At 45.0% G+C, this 27,579-nt stretch overlaps 1 protein-coding gene across 6 annotated transcripts in view; it reads right to left on the reverse strand.

Annotated features, from left to right (window-relative positions):
* Positions 1-27,579, reverse strand: part of SPECC1 (sperm antigen with calponin homology and coiled-coil domains 1) — a 191,694-nt gene that overhangs the window by 55,887 nt on the left and 108,228 nt on the right. For all 6 annotated transcript variants that reach the window (XM_044993278.1, XM_044993276.1, XM_044993279.1 and 3 more), the window contains 5 exons: positions 26,547-26,692; positions 25,651-25,751; positions 20,478-20,559; positions 15,497-15,650; positions 14,363-14,465 (listed from right to left, as the gene is read on the reverse strand). In XM_044993278.1, the coding sequence (XP_044849213.1) occupies positions 14,363-14,465; positions 15,497-15,650; positions 20,478-20,559; positions 25,651-25,751; positions 26,547-26,692 (586 nt within the window). The remainder of the gene's footprint in view (positions 1-14,362; positions 14,466-15,496; positions 15,651-20,477; positions 20,560-25,650; positions 25,752-26,546; positions 26,693-27,579) is intronic.

The raw sequence follows: 27,579 nt of genomic DNA on the forward strand, positions 1-27,579 counted from the left end.
AGAAGCTAATTCAAACTGCTTCTGCTGATCTGCTCAGACAAGCTTATTGCTCAAGTTGCACTAAGTGCTGGAGTGAAAAGTCCCAACACTGCGGAATTATGCCATTGCAAAGCTCTGGGATTTCAAGATGAAGTTCCTGCACAGAGCCCCATGAAGGGAGGTCAGACTAAAGGTAAGTGACACCTCCTAGATCTCAGAGCTCGATCTCAAGCCTAGGATTGGAAGCTGCAAACAGTAGGTTCGATATTAGGAAAAAAACTTCTAACAATAAGGGAAGCAAAGCTCTGGAACAGGCTTCCAAGGGAGGCTGTGGAATCCCTGTCATTGGAAGATTTGAAGAATAGGTTGAATAAACACCTGTCAGGGATGGGCTGGTTTTACTTGATCCTGTCTCAGAGTACGGGGGTGGACTTGACCTCTCAAGGTCCCTTCCTGACCTACATCTCTCTGATTCTATGCACACTGAACTTTTTCAGAATACCTTACACCTTCAAAGCACTAGACACATTAATTCCCTCATTTGGGATGAATTATTACTCTGACCTTTTATGGCCCAGCTTGATGTGAATGTATAGACCAAAGCAGACTGTCTTCACGCCAGTAAGGCTCCAGCTCTTTTTGCTCTCCTGTTCCAATGCTGCAGGATTCTCATCCCCAGTTTCAGTGTATTATTCTCTCCCACAAAAGACATACAAGATAAAACTGCTCATTCCCACAATGATCCACCAGCCTGGGGTCAGATTGATCCATTCTACCAGGGTCTGCAGATTCAGAAATTTGTTAAGGCTCCTTGCTCTTGCTAGCTGACAATATGTGGAAGAGGGAAGCCCCTAGGCCTATATAAAATCAAAATTCCTCATCTCTCCAACAAAATCCTCTAAGTGGCCAGAACCTAGTATCCCATTTACAAACAACCCTTGGATCCACACCTTACACATAATCAAGAGCTTGATGGCTGGGCTCTGCTGCTCACATACACCGCCAGAGGGAAGCTAGTGGAAAGTGGTTCTGACATCATCAGTGGTCCAGGGGAACTGGTCAGAAAAGAAACACCAGCCTGAACTTTTGTCCCAATGTCCAATCTAACTCTTTGTGAAGGTTCAGATCAAAGGTTCAGTTAAAAGCAAAACAAAAAAGAACCCCCCTCTAACCACCAAACCTTGTAAGAGAGAATGGCTTGTGTTTTCTCTGAACAAATCCCACCCCCCATTTCAGACACAGAGAAGACTCTGCTCCATGATTTCATCTGATGTTTCCTGTTAAACACTGTTTGTTCTGACATTAGGGAATGGTGGTAAAATACAAGCCAACTGCGTGTCCGCATCTGGGTGTGCACACATTTGCAGTTTCCAAGGTTCTTCAGTGCACTTCCAAGCTGCAACTCCCCAGTAGGCAACCCCAACAAGTTTTTTCAGAATAGAGGCACTCTACATTCGTTCCTCCATGTGGAATCATTAGTTCCGGTGCAGCCAGCCAGAAGTAAAAAATGTAGGGATTGGCCACCTTGGAAGATATTCAATTCTATTGATTACTTGGGCAGTAAAAATCAGTTCCACCCTCCTGCTACGCCTCTCCCTGCTATTCCACTACAGACAGACCATGAGTGTGGGGGAGAGTTCTTCCTTTACATGGAGATGAATGTAGAATGGCTTCACTTTGTGATCAAACTCCAGATGTTCAAGTTAATTACAGACACTGTGTCATCTTGAGTCACACCACACCTACCTGGCCTACTGGAGGGTGCATTAATGAATTAACAGCCCCTACTTAGGGAAACTCATCCAGAAGTTAAATACAACACATTTCACTCACAAAGAACATTGCCCCTCTACGGCATACGGGAAGCACCTGCAGCATGTCATGGGAGTGGAAAATGGATCAGAGGTATGACTAGATTGCAAATAGGCACATGTATGCTGATCAGCTGTGATGCATCAATCAAACTGCATGATGCTTAATCCCGTTCTCATCTGAGATCACAGTGGCATAAATCTCCAAGTCCTTCCATAGTGGCATGGTCATGTAAATTGTGAAGGAAAGGGTCAGAGCTCCAGAGAACTGAGAAACCTGATGACGTTAGTTAATTCAGATGTAATTTACCATGAACACCTAGCCTCCCATGTTACAATAACCAACTCTACTGCCCTCTCTCAAATTCTGGCTCCTGCCATTGTAAAAGGTGATGCATCTTGTTTCCCAAGAAAATCCTGTCCCTTTTCCCCTTCACTCAGACACAGGAAACGCCCTTTCATAGACCATGGGGACATAAGAATGGCCATATCGGGTCAGACCAATAGTCCATTTAGCCAGTATCCTGTCTGCTGTCAGTTACCAGTGCCAGATGCTTCAAAGGGAATGAACAGAGCAGTGCAATCAAATGATCCATTTGCTATCATCCAGTCCCAACTTCTAGCAGTCAGAGACTTAGGGTCACCCAGAGCATGGGGTTGCATCCCTGACCATCTTGGCTAACAGCCATTGCTGGACCTATCCTCCATGAACTTATCGAATCCCTTTTTTAACCCAGTTATACTTTTGCCTTCACAGCATCCCCTGGCAATGAGTTCCACAGGCTGACTGTGCACTGTGTGAAATACCTTCCTTCCATTTGTTTGAAACCTGCTGACTATTCATTGGGTGACCCCTGGTTCTCGTGTTATGTGAAGGGGTAAATAACACTTCCCTAGTCACTTCCTCCACACCATTCATGACTTTATAGGCCTCTATCATATCCCCACGTAGTTATCTCTTTCCCAAGCAGAATAGCCCCAGTCTTTTAAATCTTTCCTCATATGGAAGGTGTTCCATACCCTTAACCATTTTTGTTGCCTTCTCTGTACCTTTTCTATTTCTAATATCTTTTTTGAGATGGGATGACAGGAATTGCATACAGTATTCAAGAGGTGGGTTCGAACCATGGAGTTATGTAGTGCCATTATGATCGTTACTGTCTTATTATCTATCCCCTTCCTAATGCTTCCTAACATTGTTCGCTTTTTTGACTGCCTCTGCACGCTGAGCGGGTGTTTTCAGAGAACTATCCACAACTCCAAGATCTATTTCTTGAGTGGTAGCAGCTAATTTAGACCCCATCTTTTTGTATGTATAGCTGGGATTATGTTTTCCAATATGCAGTACTTCGTATTTATCAACACTGAATTTCATCTGCCATTTATTTTGTTGCCCAGTTACAAACGGATCTCACAAAACTGGGTAACTCTTTGCAATCTGCTTTGGACTTAATTATCTAATATACCTGTAGCAGCATCCTGACTGGTGCTGCAGTACCTAGTCTGATGGAACAGATACTAACAAGCCTCCAGCTTTAAACTCAGAAGACCCTGTGGCTCTTAGCTACTCGTTCACCTCTGAACAGCTGGGTTACAAGTTTGGTGGTCTGGATTAGTTCTTAGTGGGATTTTTTCAGCAACACAAAACCCCACACAGTTTTGAACAATGGAAAGTCTCTTCTCACGAGAGGCGCTAGTATGGAATAATATAGGATGATGTAGGTCATGAAGGAGGAGGCATTGCCGGAGCCCTATGGGGAGCTCCAGGTGGGAAGGGCAAAGTGAGAGGAAGCTCCAGGTCACACCTGAGGTGCAGTGACGGTTACAGGGAGGAATTTTGCCAGTTCATGGCCACAATGTGCCTGGCTCTCACTTGTATCCGAATGTCTCTCTCTATTCTGTAACTTTTACTAATGGTAAAAGTGACCAAAAAACCAAGCAACACGGAAAAGAAAAGAAGCCTCAGGTGACATTATTTACAGAACAATTTTAAAAAATCTATAATCTACTATAGGTATGGTGGGCCAAAGCCGAAGGGGTGCTATGCATCTGCAACTCCTTGAGCTTAGCCCCTTCTTCTGCTGTGGCTCTTTGTGTGCAGACAAAGTGCTATTAAGACTGTGATAGCAGCACACAAGGAAATCTTAAATTCTTGTTTTCATTGCCCCATCTGATGTCAGTGCATCTCTGACTCCAGGTCTTCAGTGCAAAGCAACAGGAAAAAATCGGGTGCTTCTGATGGCAGCCTGCAGCCATTAGAATAGTGACCCAAACAGTTTTGTCAAAGCAGATGACAGGCTGTGCTTACAGCAATGGGTCTTTGGAGTCATAATTCCTTCTAAAACATGGGATTATAAATTACAGACACATACGTGCAACTGGACTGTGACTGAGAGGGAGAAAGTCTGCACTGAGGGGGACTTTATAGTCATTTTCTCCTTCCCCCTTCCCATACAAAAACTCCCTGCTGCCAATCACAAGCCAGTGGTCTGAATGGCTACCCTGGGGAAGATGCCAAGGCAGCTTGTCCCCAGGGTTCAGCCCCAGACAGAATATAAACTAACACACACAGAACAGAACTAGCTAAAACAAATAAGTAGAACAAACCAAAGGGAACTGTCTGTTTTCAATAGCAGCAGCATCTCACAAGCCCTACATTATGCATCTCTCCCTTCCTCCTGAATTAGCTGCCCAGGAGGCCCATATCTCCTGCCTGGAGTGAAAGTCTAAGGAATCTTTAGGGCCCTGTGTTTTCAGGTGGTTATATTTAGAAACAGATGCCTGAAAAGGAGCCGCCCTTTCACTGAACCACAGATTTGCAGACTTGAACGTTGCCCCTTCTCCTGTAAGATTTGATCACAGTGCTTTGAAAGGCTGCCCCCAGGAGATTATCTCAACCTGCCCCACATGACTGATGGAGCCATGAAATTGTAAATCTAATTTGAATTTATTAGATCATAATGGGAAAGGGATGGGTTAGCAGGCTTCAGCCAAAGAGGCTCCATCAAGAGAAATGTGCAAACTCTGAACTTTGGTTAAACAAGCCTCTAAAGATTAATATTCATTGAACAGCAGAACCTGCAAATGGGCTCCTCTTGCTCCTTCTCACCCGACCTCTTGAGCACACATGACAGTCCACACTGTCTGGGCAATATGACACAACCCACCAGGAACAGGGGAGAATGGAATTTGTGTTCCATTAACACTGACCAAAGGGCCGAATGCCTAAAATTAAAGGCCACCAGGATTCTTCTGCAATTACATAGTGCACCCGCAGAATTTAGAGCCAGTTCCACCCATCGGTTTTCAAAGGGCAGCTTAGAGTCTCAAATGATTTGCAAATTGGATTTAGTAGAATCTGTTACAGGGAAACACGATGAGATTACCTTACCATGCCTCTTTTTAATGTGAAATAATACACCCAAACCTCTTGGATTAAATACAAAAATCCAGAATAACCCGAGGAACAGGTTCATTACAGCAGATGTACCCTTGTTTCCCTCCTTACCCTTAGCAGTGAGAGGTCTGCTAGAATTACCTCCGCCTGTGAAGCAGGATGTGATTTACTGCCTTGCACACTTGCATTAACACAGCCACAAACGTCGACTTCCCCACTCAAAATTGATTCATGACCGACCGATAGCAGTTTGGAGTTTCCAGCTTCCACACACAGCAATTGCCACACGCTTCTCTACTGAGAGGGCAGCTCTCATTCTGGTGTCCTTGCACTGCAGGTCTGGGGCGAACTCCGTGCACAGTGCCAGGAAGGTGGTTTCCCACATTTGAAAGTTCTGTAGTCACTGCTCATCATCCCACACCTGCATGACAAGATGCTCCCACCATTCAGTGCTTGTTTCATGAGCTCCAAAGCGATGGTCTACCCTATGCACCTGCTCTGTGAATGCCAAAAGCAATCTACAGTTGCTCCTATCCACATTGCACATAAGGGTCATGATTTGGAGCTGTTCCCGCTGATGCCCAATTGATTCAGTGTTTTCAGGGACTGTTATTCCTTCCAGGACTTTGGGGTGGCTACAATGTAAATGCTATTTTTAAAATTACTCAGCAGGATAGAAAGGACTGCATACAAGAGCTGCATGGGCATTGATTTTGTCCCTCCAATTAAAAGACTCGTATTTGTTTATAGGATAAAGTCTCTTATGTGAATGAAGTGAAAATCTGGCTCAGGATATTTAGCTGCATCAGCCAAGCATATTTACATGCTGGCGTCACTACGAAAGGGGCTCATGTCGGTAATTAACCTGATTATTTCCAACATGCTACAGTTTGGCTGCTGCACTTAAAAATAGTAAAAAAAAAAAATCTCAAACCTGAGCCCCGCTCTAGAGACTCCAGCTCTGCAACTGGCCATATGGAGAAACGTCGTGTGCAGATTCATCCCCAAACATTTTTCTTTAGAAGGGGAGGGCTTTAATTCAGGAGAAAATGTGGGATGAAAGGCAGTATGACCCTGAAACTGAGGGGTATGGAAATATCAAATAAGTAGTCAACTCTGTACTTGTATCAAAGGGTCTCTCCAAGCACTTTTCAAAAATTACCAAATCACACAGTCCCTGCTCCCCACAAGGTGGGTCAATATTAGCTGTGAAACTGAGGCTTGGATACATTAAGCAACATAACCAAGGCTACTGAGACAGTCAGTAGCAGAGCTGGGAGTAGAACCCCAGACCTCCTAATTCTCAGTCCTACTTTACCCACAGGATGAGACCTCCTCGCCACACTCAGCACTGACACTCTGCAAAAGGATCCCTTAAACTTCTGCATGGGGAGGAAAAGGCTGTGTGGAGCCACCCCACATATGTGAAACTTTTGCTGCTGCTGTCAGAGAAGCAGAAAAAGAACCTGAGATTTCATTCACTCTTCAGGCAGCAATATCACTAAGTAGTGTCTCCAAACAGATTTTATACCTGTATGAGGATTTAGGTTAAAAACATCACGCCCGAAGCGAAATAGTTATCAGAGTGCCTAGTGGGGATAGCTTACAGCTCACCCCCTTCTCAGATGGGAACAGCTGTACTGGTATAAAGCACCTCTCTAAGCAGTGGGAGGGGTGTACAGCTTGAACTACACTGGGAAGGTCAAAGTGGTAGAACTGTGTTTGTAGACAAGCCCTTGAAGCAGCAGCTTTTTTAAATCAGCAGGCTGTGGAGAGACAACTGGGCCAGCACCCCCTAGTCTCAGGTTGCCACATCCAGGTTTTGGCAGGAGAGCGCAGCTTTTACTTCTTCCTAGCCTAGGGACTTAGCTCGAGCCCTTCGTACAGGAAATGGATTCACATTTGAGATTTAAATCTACTTGGGTTTTGTTCCGCAATTGCCTTCAGTCAGTTCACATTAGCTAGAAGTTGTTTTGCTGGTGAGCTTTAGCACACAGAATCATAGTGCTCCAGGAATCTAGACCTTTCCAAAGTGCTTGTAAACAATCTGCAATAACAGATGGGATTTACCGCCTCTTATCTCTGTAAAGGGCACATTTCCAAAGGTGGCCTGTAAACTTGCACATCCACTTCTCTGTGTTACTGCCAGACTACAGAATGCCTGTGCTCTAATGATTAATGATATATTTAGTCAGGGGATTTGGTAACGCTTCTCTGATAGAGAGAGGTCAACACAATTCAGAGGTTTATCAAAAAGACTTCATGCCCCTTATTGACATAAAAAGATAAAAGTAAAAAAGAAAAGAATCAATACATCATTCAAAAGCAGTCCGAATGCATCTGGGAAGTTAGAATGCAATAGGCTCTGTGGTTCTGTCTTCAGCTGGGACAGAACACAGCTTTGCAGGGATTCCCATGGCCACCAAAGACAGTTCTTAAGACTGTACCACTAAGGTTTGTTACATTAGTGCTGGAGAAAGGTGCTGGATTGGTTGCTCTGGTGAGCAAAGTCCTATATTAGGCACAAAACGGGAACAGGATGCTCAGTGTGCCTCAGCCCTGATTTGGAGGGTTGATTGAGTCTCTCCTTGGCCTCTTTGATGAGACTGCCAACTTGGGCGCTAGCTAACATTATTCATGATGGTGGGGTTTTGATGCACACGGCTGTTCACTAGAATACAGTCAGAGACAAGACATGGACAAAGTAATATCAGTGCAAAGCGCTTAGTTGGACTGGAGAAAGGTTTAGACCATTATTTGACTAAAAAGAAAAGCAGCTGTTACACTTCTCATGATAAAGCTTTACAAAGGAATGACAGCCCTCCTGCTTCAGGACACAAACCACTAACTTCCTCGGGCTAGGAAGAAACTTCTATCATCATGGGCATGTTAGTATAGAACTGACAGTTATGGTGTGGGGGGAGAGGAGGTTGGACCTTTCTGTAAGGCATATGGAGCTGGCTGGCTACTGTCAGAATACTGGACTAGATGGACCATATATATATATATATATAGCTGATCCTATCTTACAATTCCATGGTTCTAACAGGCCACTAACTCATTTCATATACTATAGGCCAGCACTTTTGATCACTACTGCCTAGGACTGGATTTGAATTGGGAACCAAAGGGTAAAGGCCAGTGATGAGCTGCCAAAATCTTAACAACCGGTTCCCTATAAAAAGTTCTGATTTAAGGCGGGGGGGGGAGCGGGGGAGGGGCCGGGGGAGAGATTGTCGTGGGGCCGGGGGCCCCTGCAGGGCCTGGGCCAATTGCCCCACTTGCCCCCTCCCTTTCCCTCTGGCCAGCCCTGGAGCTTGCAGCAGCCCCCCCGCCCCCACCTTGCTGGGCCATTCAAAAAGTGGCAGCAGGATGACTCCAGAGCTCAGCTGAGCTGCCCAGCTGGTGCCCGCGGCTGGCCACGCTGCAGCTGGGGGGAAGCGGGGGAAGGGCCGGGGGAGCCTCAGCCTCCCCAGCTGGGAATCCTGGGAGCAACAGGATGGTCTGGCCCACGGACCAGAGTTCTTTGCCCACCCCCTGGCCCTTTAACAACCGGTTCTCCACAGTGGTCTAATTTTAGCAACCGGTTCTTGCGAACCTGTGGGAACCTGCTCCAGCTCACCACTGGTAAAGGCTCCATATCCCACTGACAAGCCGCTGAGTCAATCAGTCCTCTGTTGCAATACTTTCTTGACAAACAGCAAATACTGGCACAGGCTCTATTTCTCTCTCCAAGCTTTTGCACCCTTATTGTACGTACATTGCATTTTATAATCCTGAATCGCTGGCTTCTAGCATGTTCTGAAACATGGGCTTTGAGGCTGCTGGTGGGCAGAGCACTGAACAGATGCACTTAATGCTTTGGAAAGTAAAATGAAATGTAATCTACTTCAAATTTCTGTCTCACTCTAAGATGGAGGAGCCCTTGGAAGACTTCCGGGCTTATTTAGACAGTTTGCTGAGATATTGTGTATGGAAGGCACTATTATAAATAAGCATTATAGAGTAGATTGTCATTGAATGACTCAGTGTTGGAGACCTTTTACACCAGCACTTACTGGAACTGAAGGCGAGTTCAACCCAAACAGAAATAAAGAAATTTTCATCCGGAATAAGGGCTGGTATCATATTTCTAGAAGAAAAATGTTTTTGAAGGGTGAAGGGTCCATCTCCAGCATGCATCAGGCAAATATCATTCTGGGTGTATTAACAGGAGACAGGAGGTCATTGTTCTGCTCTGTTCAGCTCTGATGAGTCCTCAGCTGAAATACTGTGTTCAGTATTGGCGCCACACTAAGCAAGATGTGGATGGATTGGAGAGAATCCAGAGGAAAGCAACAAAATTATAAAAAGGTTCAGAAAACATGATCATTGAGGAAAGATTTAAAAACTGGGCATGTTTAGTCTTCAGAAAAGAGGGGGAGACTTGATAAGTCTTCAAATATGTTAAGGACTGTTATAGAGAAGATGGTGATCAATTGTTCTCCATATCCACAGAAGGTAGGACAAATAATAACTGGCTTAGAGGAGATTTAGCTTAGATATTAGGATAAACTTTCTAACTATAAGGATAGTTAAGGACTGGAATAGGTTACCAATACAGGCTGTAGAATCCCCATCACTGGAAGCGTTTAAGAACAGGTTAGACCAGGGGTAGGCAACCTGTGGCACGTGAGCTGATTTTCAATGGCACTCTCATTGCCTGGGTCCTGGTCACCGGTCCGGGGGGCTAGACAAATACCTTTCAGGATGGTCTAGGTTTACCTGGTCCTACCTCAGTGCAGGGGGATAGACTAGATTGCCTCTTGCGGTCCCTTCTAGCCCTACATTTCTATCATTCTATGTTCAATATACCCCAAGCCCCTTCCCAAGTCACAGCTCTAAGATTATTTCTGTCTCAAGCAAAGGCAGCCTCGAGAGCCATTCTCCAGAACTTTGAGACAAAATTGGTAAGAACTAGAGTGAACATCTGACTTTTCATGCTTGGCTAATTTAGAATAACCAAGTAGAAGACAATGCAACTCTCTGAAACTGTTGTCCCATAAACAGCTCCTACAAACTCCTAACTGTATTTTCTGAAACGTGCATAATGTTTCTGGAATTCTTGTTACCTACTTCATGATCAAATGACTCTGTAAACCAAGGGAAGGGAAGCCAACCATTCTGTTATAGCTTTGCTCAGACCTGTAAGAACATTTTATAAGGAAAGAGATCCAAGGAGATCCTGTGCCTGATCCAATCTACTTCCCTTGCAAAAGTGATCTACTTGTCCAGCCATACTGAAGATCACAATGAACATACTTTGGTTGTAGTTTGTGTGTGCTGCTGAGAGCCTCCAAGATGATATTGAATCTGGCTGAAGAAGCGGTGCTCATTCTGAAGCCAATAAACTAATACCTGGGACCCCTATGTAGTCCCTCAAACTGGTGCCACTGCTGCTGGGAATGACTGGGCTTCTGATGAAAGCGCCCTCTGCCTCTAACCATGACCACATGGATTGAGATCCACGGTCAGGGAGCAGACGTAATGCAACAGCCTGGAGGTGCAGACAGGGAACTTATATTGGACCGAGATTTTAAAATGTTCAGAGAGTTTATAGCTCTAATTGCTATCTCACCTGTGCCTGTTGCAGGATGCCCTGGTTCCCAACCAGTGGCCCTCCATACAGAAAGGAATCTCAAGAGATTTGCAAAGATGAGGCCATAATAAAGATATTGGCTCTTCAGGAAACGTTCTTATGGAACCCATTACAAGTTTGTTGGAAAGAGTCCAAGAGCTACTGTCCTACTATTCTGGGGATAATGGCTTCAGCTTCATAAAACTCTCTTCATGCTGATTCCCCCACCCCACACCCCACCCTCCAAAAAATAGAAAAAGAAAAAGAAAAAAAAGCTGCTTAGTGGCTGGAAACAAGAATGGGAAAACCAAGCAGTTCTTTTAAGCAATCTGTATTCACTAACTTGGTACCATTTCCATTGTTACTAAACAGAGTGCTTATCCTACCTGACTGGTGAAACTAACATATCCATACTAGGGAGGACGTGTGTGGCAGAAGCAATATAGACAGCATCATTTTTAATGACCCAGGGATAAGTGCCTCTTGATGTCCTATGTTCTCATAATACAACTCTGGCTGGTAATAGGTTTAATCGGGAGAGATTTGGCCCCTTGACAGATGGTCTCCACAGAGAGTAAACAGAACTGGAGCACTTAAATAACACCACAGCCACTAATGATATGATTACGGAGGGTGATAATGCAACAAAAAGGACTCTAAGCAGCTGCAGGGAGTTAAGACTCAGGGGAACAGAACCTATTACTCCATAACTAGAAAGAGGCACCCAAGTTTCAACTTCCTGATGTTGCTATGATGCATAATTTTTTTTAAACAGATGAAAAAGCCCAGAACAGAAAAAACTGTTTTGACAGAAATAGTTTCCTCTGAGCCATCACTTACAGTCTAGAGGATTTGTGGTAATTGGATTTTAGACCCACGTAAGCAGTTTTCAGATCTGGTCATCTTGTCACCTCACATTGCAGATCATGTCGTCAACAAGCTAGGAGAGTTGAAGGGACATTCGATGTGTGTGCACACATGCACGGTGAGAGGTCACATGAGAGTGCCTGGGGTCATCTAAGAGACATGACAACTTTGAAAGGCTGGGTATGCCTGATACTGATGTTAATTTTAAAAATATATTTCAGCTGCAGAAGGATGCCTGACAAAAGCCCCTTCCACTCCCTATCTTCATCCACACGCTTTAGTTCAACATAATTCTGTTTTGTTGTTGAGATTAACACCCTCCACCACGCAAAAAACAACAACCCAGCAACAGAGGAATAACTGTTTGAAACTGTTGCCCCAAATGCCAAACAACTATGAGGACAAGGAACTCAAAAGAGATTCGTCTATAGAATTGCCTATGCAGGGCAAGGAATTATTATGCCCTATCAGTCAGGTCGAGGCAGGATTGCTTCCTATTGGGCATTTATTCATGTTTCATCCAGTCTAGTTGTAAGTGGCCCTAGCAAGGACACATCCACTTCATATGAGAGATTATTCCACAGCATAATAGATTTCATTGTCAGGTATTTTTTTCTGGTTATTAAACCTAATTTTCCCCTTTATTTCATTTTTATCACTCCTAATTACATGCCTCTAAATAATTTCTCTTCTTCTTTAATGTTTACCACCTTTGACTATCAGATCACTGCTTAGATACCACAGTGATATCTACTTTAGAAATACCATAGACAGATCAGAGACAGTTTTTATTTATGCTTTTTGCTTAGCTAAGCTATAAACTCTTGCAGTCCTTCCTTATAAAATCAACCCTTCCAGGCCACTAATCATTTTTGTTACTCTTCTCTCAGCTTCCTCCAGGGTCTCTCTCCCCTTGTGTATTGACATCTCCTCCTGTGAAGGATGCTAGAGATCAAAGTAAGGGGAATGTTCTCACTGATCAACAGGGGCAAGAGGGTGGGGAACGGGACAGGACAGGAGTAGGATGTACTTTTCTATTAATAGTAGAAGGGATGTTTACCCCCTCGGTATTAAAACATTCTAAAAAGATGAGGTCTTATTCAGACATCCCTGGGACTCATCCCCAGTCACTCTCCCAGCCAATCGATCCAGCTTTCAGTGCAGGATCTGGGGCATGGGTGGTAGCTGCTACTGGTCTACACCATGAATATCAGCTCAAATTGTTTGATCAAATCTAATCTCCCTGTAATTTAAACAGGAAGGCATCCCCTCCCCAAGACAAGTAACTCAAATCAGGAATTGTCCAACAGACACAGAGTTTAAGAGGCAGCACGCTCAGCTATTGAAAATGGAGTGGGGCAGTCAGGTGGGAGGTCTACTATTCTGTAGTTCCTCTTAGGAGTCAACTGACTGATGGGGTTTGAGTTGGGCTGCATTCAGTCCTTCTTGATAGAGATTAGGGCCTGGAATCCTGGGCTTCATGGCAGGGGAAACACGGTGGGAAGTCAACATGACCAAGTAGATTGGGGTTTGCTCATGTTTATCCATGACTGATGATGTGAACTGAGGCACAGGCATTATGTGAAGGGAAGACACAAAGCGGCCATGCATATTAACATGGTTCTTCACACAAGCCTTCTTCATTGTGTCATTCACCGCCGAGGGCAGCAACCAAGTCAGGAGGGAGGATGGCATTCTCCAACTCATTCCAGTTCTTCATACTTGGGAATCATAAAAAGACTCCATGTGGCGCTTAATATCAGCAGGGCCACGGGAGGCTAGGACTCATGGGGAAGCAATTAGGTGATGGCTCTAGACCAGTGTGAATATACCGGGAACCTGCATGGACAGAACCTGAGCCATCCAATTGAAGCTTTCTGTTCATACTGTCTTTATAGAACATGTTTCAGAAACTCAGAATTGGCAGCTACCTGGCCAATCACTGCACAAGCTGTGTTTCATTCAAAAGAAGCTCGCCGTTGCTGTACAGTTAGTACTACACTGCACTTTACACAACACTCAAGGGAAAGCCAGCCGTCCTTTGGGATTCATTCCATTATCAGCCTTTTATCCAGCTCCCTCAGAAACACGTACGTAGCAAGATCAAAGCTTTCAAGTCCATTCTCTCTACATTTGTTTGAGCCAACAACAGGACTGTTGAGCATACAGCCAATTATAATATGACATAGCAGCACTTCCTCCAGTGCTACTGAGTTTTTGCTGACCACAGTTAAGAGGAAAATTACTGGAGCCATCAGGGAGACAGCAGGACCCTCTTGATCAAGGCCACCCTGGGCAATGTCTTTTTGGTTTCATAGAACGGTCATAAGAAGTGGCATCTTCTGAGAGCTCAGAGAGGAAATCCAAGGAAAAGACATTAAAATGGCGTTTGAGACATATGCCCTCAGCTTAAAGCTGCAGCTCACATACCCTCTACTGCTGACCTTCAGTGACATTTGGATGAAGCAAATATTTCAGCATATGATGGGAAGTAAACGGAGTCACTTAACCCAAAGGTAACTTTGGGGACTTGAGGGTTAGAGAGAGCGGTAGATAAGAAGGTGGACGGAAAATACCCAGTGTGAGGCGACAACAGTGAAAAATCTGCAGATTGCAGTGCATACATTTCCTTGAAATGATAGCTGCTCACAGTACAAGCCAATGAAAAATTAAATGCATGTGTCTTCTTACCGGGTAACCTTCAGTCTTTTTCTGACACCACTTCAGCAGTGCATTCCTCTTGGAGCCGCCATACTCTCGGGCCAGGGCTGCTAATGGGTCCTTTCTCTCCACACTAATTGGAGGAGGGGAAGGAAGTAAATATATGTTTTAACCAGCTCCTCTCTTTCACTTTAGACATTACATGCACATGATAAACCAGGGTAGCACAATACATTCTCAGTGAGAGAATGCAAACAACTTATTACAAGTGCTCCAAAAGATGTTCCATATGTGTGTTTAGATCTGACACACAAATTAATTTGGGATCACTGGATATAAACTGAAACAAAGCCTATGATAAAACCATATTTAGGAAGCACTCAGAAGAACATATCTAAAGGAATGCATATCTTTGATTTACTTTTTCTACAGCTGCAATCATCATCCTTCACTCCCTTTCACCTCCCTCGTCAGACATCAAAAGGCAAATTTTCAATGAACCTCTATCAATGCACCTCTAAAACTGGGGCTTTAGAGTAAACCATGGATAGAAACAACGAGGAGTCCGGCGATGCTACACCCTGATACTTGACAACATGGATAGAAGTTACCTAATTATTCTGGAGCAGCAAACTCATTCCCAACTGCAGAATAAAGTCTTGACTAAAATGGGAAAATCTGCACGCATTTTTCTGCACGGGTGCTAGCTACCATGGAAACCGTACTGCAGACAAGGCAAAGGCACAGAGCAGGGGCGAAACACGTGCATGTGTCTGCCCTAAAAGCTTCCACTATTAAAAGCACTTGCAGAAAAAATGTATACATTTTTCCAGTGCAGACGTACAATATGGCCAGAATTAATACTTTGGTTTCCTCTCATATCTCAAACTCTCTCTGTTAGATTTCATTTACAACTACAACCAAAGCTGCACCACAACAATGGTGCCTGATCACTGATTGTGCTTGTACCAATACTGGTATATAACGGTGAGTGCCACTGTGGATTCCTGTTCCTTAACAATAAACATCAGTGCCATCATCCCTGCCCACTTCCCGTATGGGAGACCCACAGAGATTGGGAACCATGGAATTAAACAGTCATCAGGTTGCCAACTAAAATGGTGGCTCAGCCCAGTGCATTGCTTTTTTTCACTGAATTGGTACCTGAGTTTGCTGGGGGGTTTCAGGCTGCTTGGGCTGGAGGTCAGCATCCTGCTGCTGAAGGCCATTGAGGGGGGTTTGCTCAGAGACTCCAGGGAAGGGCTCTTGCGGAGGTAATGGTCTGGTTTCAGGTCCTCACTTCTCCCTTTTAGAAGGTCTGTGGGAACAGAAAAAGCCATCAGTCTCTGGGCCTGAGGAATCTGATTAATCACTGCCCTACCAAGCAGCACACAACAATATGTAGCTTGTTGCTTTGATTCTAAACAAACATACTCTGTTGTTCATTAAACGGACATGGGGTTAGGAAACCTTGAACAGACTAGATGGGACTGTAACAAGCAAGGACTTTGATGATTTCAACAGTACAGGCTGCTTGGCTTCCTGTGATTGATAGTCCTGCTGGGGGGGCGGGGGCCTCAGGTGAATGAAGGGAAATACCAAAATCTACCATCTTAAAGGTTCAAAAGTTGATTGCTAGACACGTTCACTAGATAACTGAAGGGACCAGCTCGCTGTCAGACTCTTTTTGTTAACCTGCCATTAACAGGACTGGAAATTAGACAAGCCTTTCGCCTCCAGGCTGCTGGTTCAAATCCAGCCCAGGGTGGCAGCAACACCCACTAGTAACTACCCAGTGGCTGGCATTCTGCCTGAAATTAATTTGGCACGTTTCAGCCCATTTACTAGCAGACAAGTGTCCATATCACAAAGGCTAACATTACATCACAGCAGAGAGGACTAATGCAACCCCATGGTGACCGTCTCTGCAGAGAAGCAAAAGTTTAAATGGGGCATGGAGACTAACTCTTCTCTCTAGACATCAAGCACTGGGGAGCAGTACAGAGAAAGCTTACACAATGGCTGCTGTACTGTACCTCTTCGGTGTACAAAGTGAGACCAACTTACCAGCACTAAATTCACAGAGAGCTTAAATCTCGCTTTAGAGATGGATGACATGGGTTCAGCGTAACTGCTTCTCCTGTCTCTTGTTCCTGCTGCCCATAGTTATTAATAAATTAACAACCGTACAGTGTCCACTCATTCTCCCCACAACTTCAGCACTAGCCGAAACTAATTCCTGGCCCACTGGGTGCCCAGAGAGGCAGAAACAAGAGCCCATTTGTTGTACTGCATTGTACTTCTGGAAGTTCCACCTCCTGAAGATGGAACTTCCAGAAACAGCCAGTCAGGTCCAATGCCCCCAAGTCATTGGTCAAAAGGCAGCTTGGGGGTCGGGGGCACGGGGCTCTGGTGCTGGGTCAGTAGGGGGCAGCCTATCAGTTGGGGCTGTAGAGGTTCAGAGGAAAAGACTTGACATTTTCTCATTCAAAATGGGAAATAACAATGCAAGTCATTAATCCCTGCTCTGCGGAGGTCTTGAAACTCCTATTACTCTATCAGAGCTCATTAGCAAAGCCAGACAAACAGCATGGAGTCCAGAGCCTAATCCTTTGTTGTTACAGTAAACAGTTCCCCTGATAAATATCTGACAGGGCAGGAGTGAGGTGGATCATTACTGGCGATTTACTCAGTGCTGCAGCCACTTGCGGTCTCCCACTTTGCAACCAAAGTGTTTATCTCCTCAATTAAGGTAATGGGTCTTTTACACAGAAGAAAGCTATAAACCTCTCCAGTAAGGAACTGTGTACATGGGGCAATTGACTGGCATAGCTTTAGCGTAACAGCAAAGCAAAGGAACTTTATTCCGGGACAGAGCGCCCACACAGGGAGTCAGTTGGTCATAGCTCTAGCAGAATAGCTTCTTCCACGATAGTTATGCTGGTTGATCTGTTTGCGTGGACAAGCCCTGTGCCTTGCTGGGAGAAGATAAACAGAAATAGGAATCAGAGGGAAGCGGGTGTTTGAAGTACAGCATCAAGAACACTGAGCTTTTGAAGAAGGGGCCAACTCCAGCCACCTACATTACCGCATGTTCATCTCCTCCACCACTACTCTCTCTACCATGTCCCACTCTGCAGTTGGGGAGTCACTCAAGTGGTTGAGAATTACCAACTCCTCTGTTATCTTTCAGTCTCAACTTAAAATGTTCCTTTCCTCTTTGGGTTCTACCTGACTCATTCTCAAGTGCTCTGTGATACAGTGGCTAGAGACTGCTGAGTTGCATCAGCAGAGGGCCAGGATCTGAGAATTAACGGGCAATACAAACACTGATGTTTAAATAAGGTCACAGGAAAGAAAGGTACACTGAGAGTTAAAGCTGAGGCTCACCCTGTTGTGCCTAGGCATGGCAAAACCTCAGCTCAGCTCAAAGCTTTTACTGGCACAACAAGCTATACAAGTGTTGCCAAAGTGTATAAAAGACAGGCCCCTCGGGTGTCCATCAGTGGTGGCTATGGTACAATGTGCATCATCACCTCAGCTCATAGCAATCCCAGACACGACAGGACAAGTCAATGACAGTGCAACCTTGGCAAGAGTTCACACTGAAGTTGCTAAGAGACCCCTCTCATCCACACTGAGCTGAGTGTTTTTAGAAGCAGCATTTCAGCATGCACAGCTGTGCTTGGAATGCTCTGACCCATACTGAGCAAGCTCCCAGCAGATTCCTCCTTGCATGACACTACAGCCTGGAGGTGTTACCTCTGTTGTTTGAAGGCAACACATTGCTCAAAGCTGCTGTTGCATCTTTGGTCAGGTTCCCATCATGAATTCCATGTGTTCTTTCCCTCTGCCCCTCTTTCCCTCTGACTCCTGCTGTAGTCTCATGACAGCTCAGCTCCGCTCAGTTCTCATTTGATGCCACTGGCTTGGAGATGGCTAAGAGAGTAAGTCATCTGTCCTCCAGGGTGCCAGCAGTCACCTTCCCCCAGTGCTTTCTGGCTTTGCAGGAGGGAAGCAATGGCTTTTGGGTGCTTTGGGAGTGGTCAGCTGTCAACTGCCCTACTCTTAAGAAATTTCAGCTCAAATGGACATTTTAAAGGAGCAACAAACAGTTTATAAAATACAGGGGCTAGCTATGGAAGGGGAATGCATTTATTTTCAAGGACTGGTGTTTAGTTTCAGTATAACTGGCTGAGGTGAAAGTGAACTTCTGTAATGATGAGCAGCAGGTAACATATAGAGATATACCTATCTCCTAGAACTGGAAGGGACCTTGAAGGTCAGCGAGTCCCACCCCCTGCCTTCACTAGCAGGACCAGGTACTGATTTTGCCCCAGATCCTCAACTAGCCCCCTCAAGGATTGAACTCACAACCCTGGGTTTAGCAGGCCAATGTTCAAACCACTGAGCTATCCCTCCCCCCAGGCAAGACATTTTCTAGAAACTGAAACACAGTCAGTGTAACTTTAAGGAAAAATCTGTTCCTTCCATTGGGATCGTATCTTCTGCCCTCTAGTCCTCTGCGTGGCAGGAGGAAGGGAGCTCTGAAGTTAACTTGTGCTGCCATATTCCTTGTAACCTGGCTTGTTGTGCAGTATTCTCTCTCTGGGGGTGTGTCTACACAGCAACTAGCCACCTGCGGCTGGCCTGTGGCAGCCGACTCAGGCTTGTGGGGCCGTTTCATCACTGGGCAGCTAAGTTCCCCCGAAAGTGGGCAGCTGTTGGGCATCACAGCAGCCTATTAAGCACCACACAGGCGCTCAGGGCTGCGGTGGGGAGAGATTTCTCTCCCCCAGCCCCGGACCCAACCCAGCCCCGCCACAGGCCCTGGCCTGGACCTGCCGTGGCCGTGAGAGAGGCACCCCTCTCCCGGCCCTAACCCAGCGGCCGTGGGAGAGGCACCTATCCTGCAGCCCCAGCCCTGGAGCTGCTGCGGGGAGAGTTCTCTCTCCCCGTCGCAGCCTGCACCCCAAGCCCCTCGTCCCCGGCCTCACCCCAGAACCCACACCCTCAGCTGGAGCTCTCACCCCACCCCAGCCCTCTGCCCCAGCCCTGAGCCCCCTCCCACACTCTGAAGCCCTTGGCCCCAGCCCCGCCACATGACTTTTGTTGTGTGCACCACTGTGGAGGTGATGTGTCACACAGCACCTCCACATTGGTGCACATAACAAAATTAATTCTGCACCTGAGTGGGAAAAATTCGATGGAACACTGCTGTGCAGACTTCTGGGCTCAGGGTAGAGCCAGAGCTGTCGGACCCTGTGACGAGGCAGGGCTCCAGAGCTCAGACTCCAAGTCCGCACAGCAATGAAAGAGCCCTGCAGCCGAGCCCCATGAGCCTGAGTCGACTGGCATGGGCCAGCCACGGGTGTCTAGTTGCTGCGTAGACACACTCCTAGAGCTAACAGTACTATTGCAGAAAGTCAGCTCTACCAGCTCTCCTCAAAGGACATGGTCATAATGGTCCCTTCTGACCTTAAAATCTATTAGTCTCTGGCTTTTGCTATCAATACTGCTGCAGCTCCTCCAATCAGGAGTAGACAATCAAGGCAAGGGGCTCTAATGGGGGAATCAAAAGTAAATACTGGTGGAAAAGAATATTAAGTGACGGGAGAACAAAAACAAGAGCACGGAACAACAACAATTGCATCTTTGAGAACTGTGGAAATTGATTCTGTTTAAAGAACAATCACATCTGGGCTCTAAGTAGCTGCAACTGGATCTGAAACCATTTGATGTGTTTCATCTGAAACATCTTTTTAAACAAACCAACCTCCAAAGGGCATGCTCTGGACTTCTCCCAAATCCGTACATGCTTCACAAAATGCAATTATCTCCAGTTCCACTGGCTGGATTATGAAGGTGCCAGGGATGTTTTGGGGTGAAGAGGGCAGGTTTGTGTTGGAATGACATATCATTTTTCCCCCAGGCTATAATCCACATGGGAGTGAAACAGCCAAGTGAACTTGATAAGATCTCTCAAATGTTCAGGCATTTTGAAAATCTTGTCTATTTCATTTTGTTGCACATATGAAGTGGAAGAATGGCCCAGCAGCGTGGGGAAGGACAGAGAAGAGCTGTGCTGATGGAGGGGAAGCAAAAAGGAGCCTCTTATATTCTTCGTTCTTTTACTGTGATTTACCTGCAAGGGGGAGATCTGGAAGGTCTGTGTGTTTGTCGACTCCTTTGCTGAGCAGCTTTGCATTACTGTAAGCAGTATGCCTCTGTGAAACAAGCAAGCACAGACAAATTCATCAGGAAATGTTACCGTTAGATAAATGGCCAATCAGGGAGAGGAAGAGGCCTCATTCACTCATGTAGGAGAATGAGAGCTATTCTGTTCTATTCAGCATCTTATACCATGCTCCTCACTGTAGTACCTGAGCACCTTCCAGCAGTGGATTAAGCAACGTGACTAATATCGGTCATGAGTTCTTTGTTCTCTCGCCCTCTCCCCAGGAGGAGAAACATGAACTGTGAAGTGTCTTGTTTTGGCCGGGTGTGTCTTATTTTTTATTTAATATAAATATACCTGTTGCTCTGTGTTTATGTTAGAGAAGGCAAGGTCAAAGAAATGTGCCTTGCACTTGGAGTACAAAGGGGTACGGTCTGGGAAGGACCTTGGTTCCTGTGGGAGTTCATTCCACAATCTCAGACTGCCCTGGGAGAAAGTTCTGTCTCCTGGATGACTAGCAGTCTGGAGGATCCCTGCTTCTACCCCTGAGCTTGCTGGGTGGCCCTTCAATCATCTGGCCATTCAAAATTAAAGTAGAGGATCCGGGGAAATTACATTTCAGTTAGTGGCAGATTTGGCTCCCAACCACCTGCAGCTTCTGTGGGTGCGGCTACATAGCACTCTGGAGCCCAAAGAAGCGAGCCAGGGTCGACAGATCCAGGCTAGCAGGGCTTGCAGTAGCGCTCTAGAAAGAGCTGCAGAGACAGTGATTTGAAGTTGCAGCTCGGGCTCTGAAGCGCCCTTCCCCCTCCCTAGGCTTCAGAGCCTGAGCTGCAACTTCAAACCACTGTCTCTGCAGCTCTTTCTAGAGCACTACTGCGAGCCCTGCTAGCCTGGATCTGTCGACCCTGGCTGGGAGCTTGCTCACACAGGCTCCAAAATGCTGTCGACGAACCCTTTTTTTCAAAGATTTTCCTTTTGGTAAGCAAGTGTCAGAAATAATTTGGTGCTGCAGACCCAAAGTGACAGCATCTGCTGCTCCCAGCCCCTCCTCCTTCAGCTCCAACTTGATTAACCAGACACAAAAGGGCTCCTTTTTCACTTGCAGGCCTGCTGCCAGCTTTCAGCACTGCCCACTCAGCCTGGCATTGATAGAAGCTGCCAGGACATCTGTTTAATCCCACTCTTAATTTCCTTTTCTGACTCTGCAAAGGAAACACATTCTCATGCTCACTAAGTACTTTTTCAGGGTTCAGCCAGGCTTCCAATCACAGCTCCAACGTCCAATGCTGACAGCCATCCAGACAAGCTTCCTCCTGCCCTCTTTGCTAGGAAGTTGGCCAGGGATTTAGACCCCAATTCCAGAAAGTGCCAAATCCCATTTTAGTCACTGGGAATTGAGGGTGCTCAGCATCTTTCAGCAATAGGCCTTTAGAACTGCCTGCTTTCAGGGCTGGTTTCTAGGGGCACTTAGGCATTTGCCATCCTGCGTCTTAGCTGCCCTTCTGTCTGACTCTGCTGCTGTCTTCATTCATAATACGAGGAAAACTTTAATAGACTTTAGAATCTGAAGGAATAGTCAAATCCTGAAGTCCTTAGTCTTTTAACGGACGCTGCAGGTGCTCAGCACCTCTCAGCTCTGGCACAGACAGTTTAGTTCTGACCTTTGCTCACAGATCAAAGACACTGTCACGCTCTGAAAACTTCACTCTTCTCCTGGAAGTAGCCAAGATATGAATTGAGATTCAGGGAATTAAAGGGTTGTTGCAGTTCAGAGTCCAGTGAAACTGAGAAACAAAAGACATCTAAAAGTCAGCTCAATAAAAAGAGGGCTCTAACTCACCATATGACCTAACTGTAGTATCTATCTGATACACATCTCTCCAGAATGTGTAAATAAGTCCGATTCCTCAGTGGAATCATCGGGAGTTCTCAGAGCTCCTCTATGAGTTTAGATTCTCACATCCTTGCTGCTCTTTCTTCTTAGCCCACACAGATACAAAATACAGGTTCAATAACATCTGTAATTATGCAAAGGTTATCAAACCTCATGCTTTCTGGTGCCAGAAAATCAGTACAGGGGTCAGGAAGAAATTCCCATTTTTCTTCCACATGCACAACATTATATAATTGGCCAGGCAGGAGGGGGTTTCACCTTTTTCCGAAGCATCAGGCATAGGTCTCCTGATAGAGGTTGGATATTGAAACAGATGGACCTATTTGATAAGGCAGAGCTTACATTCCTGAGTTTCTAGATACATGAATCTCAAGCTAAGACCAACAGAAAGAGAGAGACAGAGACCAACGGATAGACAGAGAGAGGGAGGGGGATAGGGATAACTTGTATAATTTAGCCCCTTTTCTTTTATTGGGTCATGATTTCCAGTAAACATATCCCTGCTGGGTCAACCTAGAAGACCATCTCATTTTCTGTTTTTTTATATAATCACCAGCAGGGCCAGATGACAGAAAATAAGCTCCAATTTCCTGAGAAATGACTGCAGGCAGAAAGGAGGGAAAAGGATCTTTGTCACCACAGAAACCGTCTTTTATAACAATTAGTCAAAGCACTCCAGTTTGTGAGACATAGGCCTTGATTTCTTTGTGGCTGTGTTTGCAGGAGACCTGCCAGTATTCAAGCCTGGTGCCTGAGCTAATTTAACCTTGCATAGTCTGTGTAGACAACACACACCAAAGTCATGGTCATTTAGGGTATGGAAAATAATCTAGCCTGTATGGGAAGGTAAGAGAGTAGTGTGATGTTATTGACATAAACTGTGACCATATAGATCATTGCTGCAACCACTGTTAGATATTTGCAGCAATTATTGTACAAAGATTGTTGTGTGAGGTGTCTATAAAGAGGTTATGATTTGCTGGTTACGATGTTGCTATCTGTATGTGTGTATCATTTTTGTAGTTGAAGTTATGAATATTGGCTATGTACTTGTATCTCAATGTGTTTTGATTCTACATCGCCTCAGTGAAGCATTTGGGCATCTTCTTGAGAAGGTTCTATTCTCAGGAAGTGCTCAATCAAGAAACACTTAACTGACAATGAACTTTGGCAGATGCCAATCCACATCTAAGCTTTCCTGGGAATGTTCAAACTAACATGTAAACAATGGCATCGGCCTGTAAAGAACTGACTCATGAATGCACATGTGACTTGCACATGTGACTCCAAACTCCATCTTGCTGTGATTTTCCACAGTCAGAACAAAGGGATGTCCTTCCACAGGGAGAGAAGATAAAAGACCATGGAAATGTCTCCATTTTGTCTTCAATCCTGCTTCTGATCTCTGGAGGAAACTTGCTACAAACTGAAACTTTGAACAAAGGACAGAATGAGCCATCCCAGCTGGGGATGTACTCCAGAGACTTGATTTGAACCTGCAGTTTATTCCATCACTGCTACAAGCCTGAACCAAGAACTTGGCCATTACTGTATGTAACTGATTTCATTTAACCAATTTTAGCTCTCATATATATTTCTTTCCTTTTATGACTAAACCTTTAGAGTCTAAAGCAGGGGTAGGCAACCTATGGCACACGTGCCAAAGGCAGCACGCAAGCTGATTTTCAGTGGCACTCACACTGCCTAGGTGCTGGCCACCAGTCCGGGGCCTCTGCATTTTAAATTTAATTTTAAATGAAGCTTCTTAAACATTTTTAAAATCTTATTTACTTTACATACAACAATAGTTTAGTTATATATTATAGACTTATAGAAAGAGACCTTCTAAAAACGTTAAAATGTATTACTGGCACGCGAACCCTTAAATTAGAGTGAATAAATGAAGACTCGGCACATCACTTCTGAAAGGTTGCTGACCCCTGTTCTAAAGGATTGGCAACACCATGATTTGTGGGTAAGATCTGATTATATATTGACCTGGGTCTGGGGCTTGGTCCTTTGGGATCTTGAGAACCATTTTTCTTTTACTGGGGTATTGGTTTTCATAACCATTCGTCCCCATAACAAGTGGCACTGGTGGTGATATTGGGAAACTGGAGTGTCTAAGGGAATTGCTTGTATGACTTATGGTTAGCCAGTGGGGTAAAACCAAAGTCCTCTCTGTCTAGCTGGTTTGCTGTGCCTTAGAAGTGGAGAAACCCCAGCCTTGGGCTATAACTGCCCTGCTCTAAGCAATTGGTCTTGAATTGATACTCTCAGAAGTGTCCCGCCAGAGGCAGCATGGTTACAAGTAGGTACACAATACCAGGCCTTATCCGATTCTCAAGGGCACATTCTATCTCTTCTTGGGCTGGGCAAAGCTGATGGACTTCAATTGGTTGGTAAAAGTGGGGCTAATTATTTTATACTTGTTCTGCATTCACACCTCAGTAAAGAGCCCACTAGGGGTCTCTAAATGCTTTACATGCTCCCAGGAGAGCTTTCAGGAATATTTCTGTGCCTAGAACAATGACTGGCCAAACAGGTCCAAAAAGGCAAATGATGCGAGTGGACAGATAGCATATAGTGATAGAGGCTAGTGATAATATGGTATACATGCTACTACCAAAATCAGTGAAATGCCACTGTGTCCACTTTCCCATCATTCCCAGAGGCAGTATTTCTTTTCTGGTAATGTCACATCACAGCACTGAAAGTTACCAACAGAATGTTAACTGGCTGATGCAGTAACACCAGAAGCACCACATTCCAGAAGAGTTGCATTCTGGGAGAAAAATCAAAACATAGCAACCATCATCAGCCCTGAATAGCCACAGGCTGATTTGGTATCTTGGGGCATACTTCCTCAGGAACATTTACCATCTTTCTTCTCACTACCCTTCCCTAACACACAAGCTAAATACCTGGTTGAGTTTGACGTTCATCTTAACTCACTCTAAATGATCAAAACCTACTTTCCTGGTCAATGCTGATTAAAGTTCTGAAGTGGATTCCAAAGAGTTCACATCCACCCCGGGGGGCCTTCAGCCAGGAGATAAAACAGGAGCTCACTTTGATCCCATTACCCTGTTAGAACTCCAGCATTTGATCTTCCACAGAAAATAAAACACATGCATTTCCCCTTTCCCTGACTACATGGTGATGTGCTGAAGCCATGTCATGGAGTAGGAAACCCTGCAACTACCCAGCCCAATCCTAAATAGAGGAAAGATCTTCTGGTACCTGCATGGGGGAAACAGCGGCTGCTGGGGCTGTCCTCACTGGAATTCCACTCAGAGGGCTCCTGGGGACCTTGTGAACTGTGATACTCTGCCCAGTGCTCCCTGCAAGAAGGGAAGGAAACATTTATATTTCAGACCAGTCTGAAAGAAGATGTCATGATGTTCTTTTCCCCCTCTTCTCCCACCACTCATGTCTGAACAAGGACCTGAAGGCATTCAGTCCATTTCTATGTACTTTAGCATCAGCTGGAGAAAACCTTAGAAGAGGTGATTGGGGGAGGGGAGCATGATAGAGGTCTACAGAATCATGAATGGTGTGGAAAGAATGAATAGGGAAGTGTTATTTATCGTTTCACATAACATGAGAACAAGTCACCCAATTAAATTAATATGCAACTGGTTTAAAACAAATGTAAGAAAGTACTACTTCACACAACGCACAGTCAACCAGGGGATGTTGTGAAGGCCAAAACTAACTGGGTTAAAAAAAGACTTAGATAAGTTAATGGATGATGGTCCATCAATGGCTATTAGACAAGATGGTGAAGGACGCTACCACACGTGCCAGGTGTCCTTAAAACTCCAACTGCCAGAAACTGGGACTGGACAACGGGGGTGAATCAACTCAAAATTATCCTGTTCTGTTCATTCCCTCTGAAGCAGCTGGCACTGGTCACTGTCGGAAGACAGGATACTGAGCTAGATGGACCATTGGTCTGACCCAGTCTGGCAGTTCTTATGTTCTGTAGCACTGCTAAAACCAATATCCACTGGGATGCAAGATAGAAGCAGCAGATGTCAGAAGAATTAGCTGTTTGCCAGCTGAAGCTTAACTATTTGAAATTTTAATGGAAAAAAAATAACCCCATCCTATCCCAGAGTGAAGGGCTGGAGTACCTGAGCATCCCAAGTCAAATGACTTGATGAGTGACTTGACAGTAGCTGCAGACTCTGAGGGAGTGGGTGATGCCCTGCTGACACAGACTCCTTGCCAGCGGTTGGTGGTATCTGCTTCTACAGAATTCATCTCCTCAGTTATCAGCCTGAAAAGTAGAAACCAGAACAAAGTCAGAGGTAACAGGAAGCACAAGAAAATATTCACTCTACAGAAAGGAACTTCCTAAGGCACAAGTAACCTTCTCCTGTAAGGCCTCCATCATGTACTCCCCCATTATAATAATGCTTAGGTTCTTTTCTTCTTCAAAGCACCCAGCGATAAGCCTCACAAACCCCCTGGGAGGTCAAGAAATATCATCCCCATTCACAGGTAAGGAATCCAAGGTACAGAGAAGTTAAGTGACTTTCCCTGGGTCATAGTGAGTTGGTGACAAAGTTGGAATTTCCTGACATTCAGTCCTGTGTTGAAAGTTCTATACTCATGACTACCTTTCTCAAGTCCTCATATTCTCATCTATAGATGCTAATTTTGGATCCTTCCCATATGGAAAGAATATCAGGCTGTTGTGGCCTACCAACTGCCTAGCAACTTCCAAGTCTGGTGGGCTTCAGAGGCCTTAAAGGCCCAGGACTAACCCCCCCACCCATTCTGAAAAACCTCCAACAAATATGTCCTTTTCTCTCTTGTATACCCCCATGATCCTAACGTACATCCAAATATACCATCTCCTGAAACGTTGCCGATTAACTAGTCCTCTTTCAAGCTAGCAACATAATGGAGTGGATGATATGGAACTCGATTAATAAAGAATTACAGGAGGGTAATATAATTAATGGCAATCAACATGCATTTATGGGAAATAGATATCTTTTTTTATGAGATTATAAGTTTGGCTCATAAAGGTAATAGTGTTGATGTAATAATACACGTACTTCTGTAAGGCATGTGACTTGGTATCACACAATATTTTAATTAAGAAACCTGAATGATACAAAATCACCATTACATGTATTAAAACCTGGCTGATACGTC

Source organism: Mauremys mutica, chromosome 19 (genome assembly GCF_020497125.1).
Source record: "Mauremys mutica isolate MM-2020 ecotype Southern chromosome 19, ASM2049712v1, whole genome shotgun sequence".
NCBI lineage: Eukaryota > Metazoa > Chordata > Testudines > Geoemydidae > Mauremys > Mauremys mutica.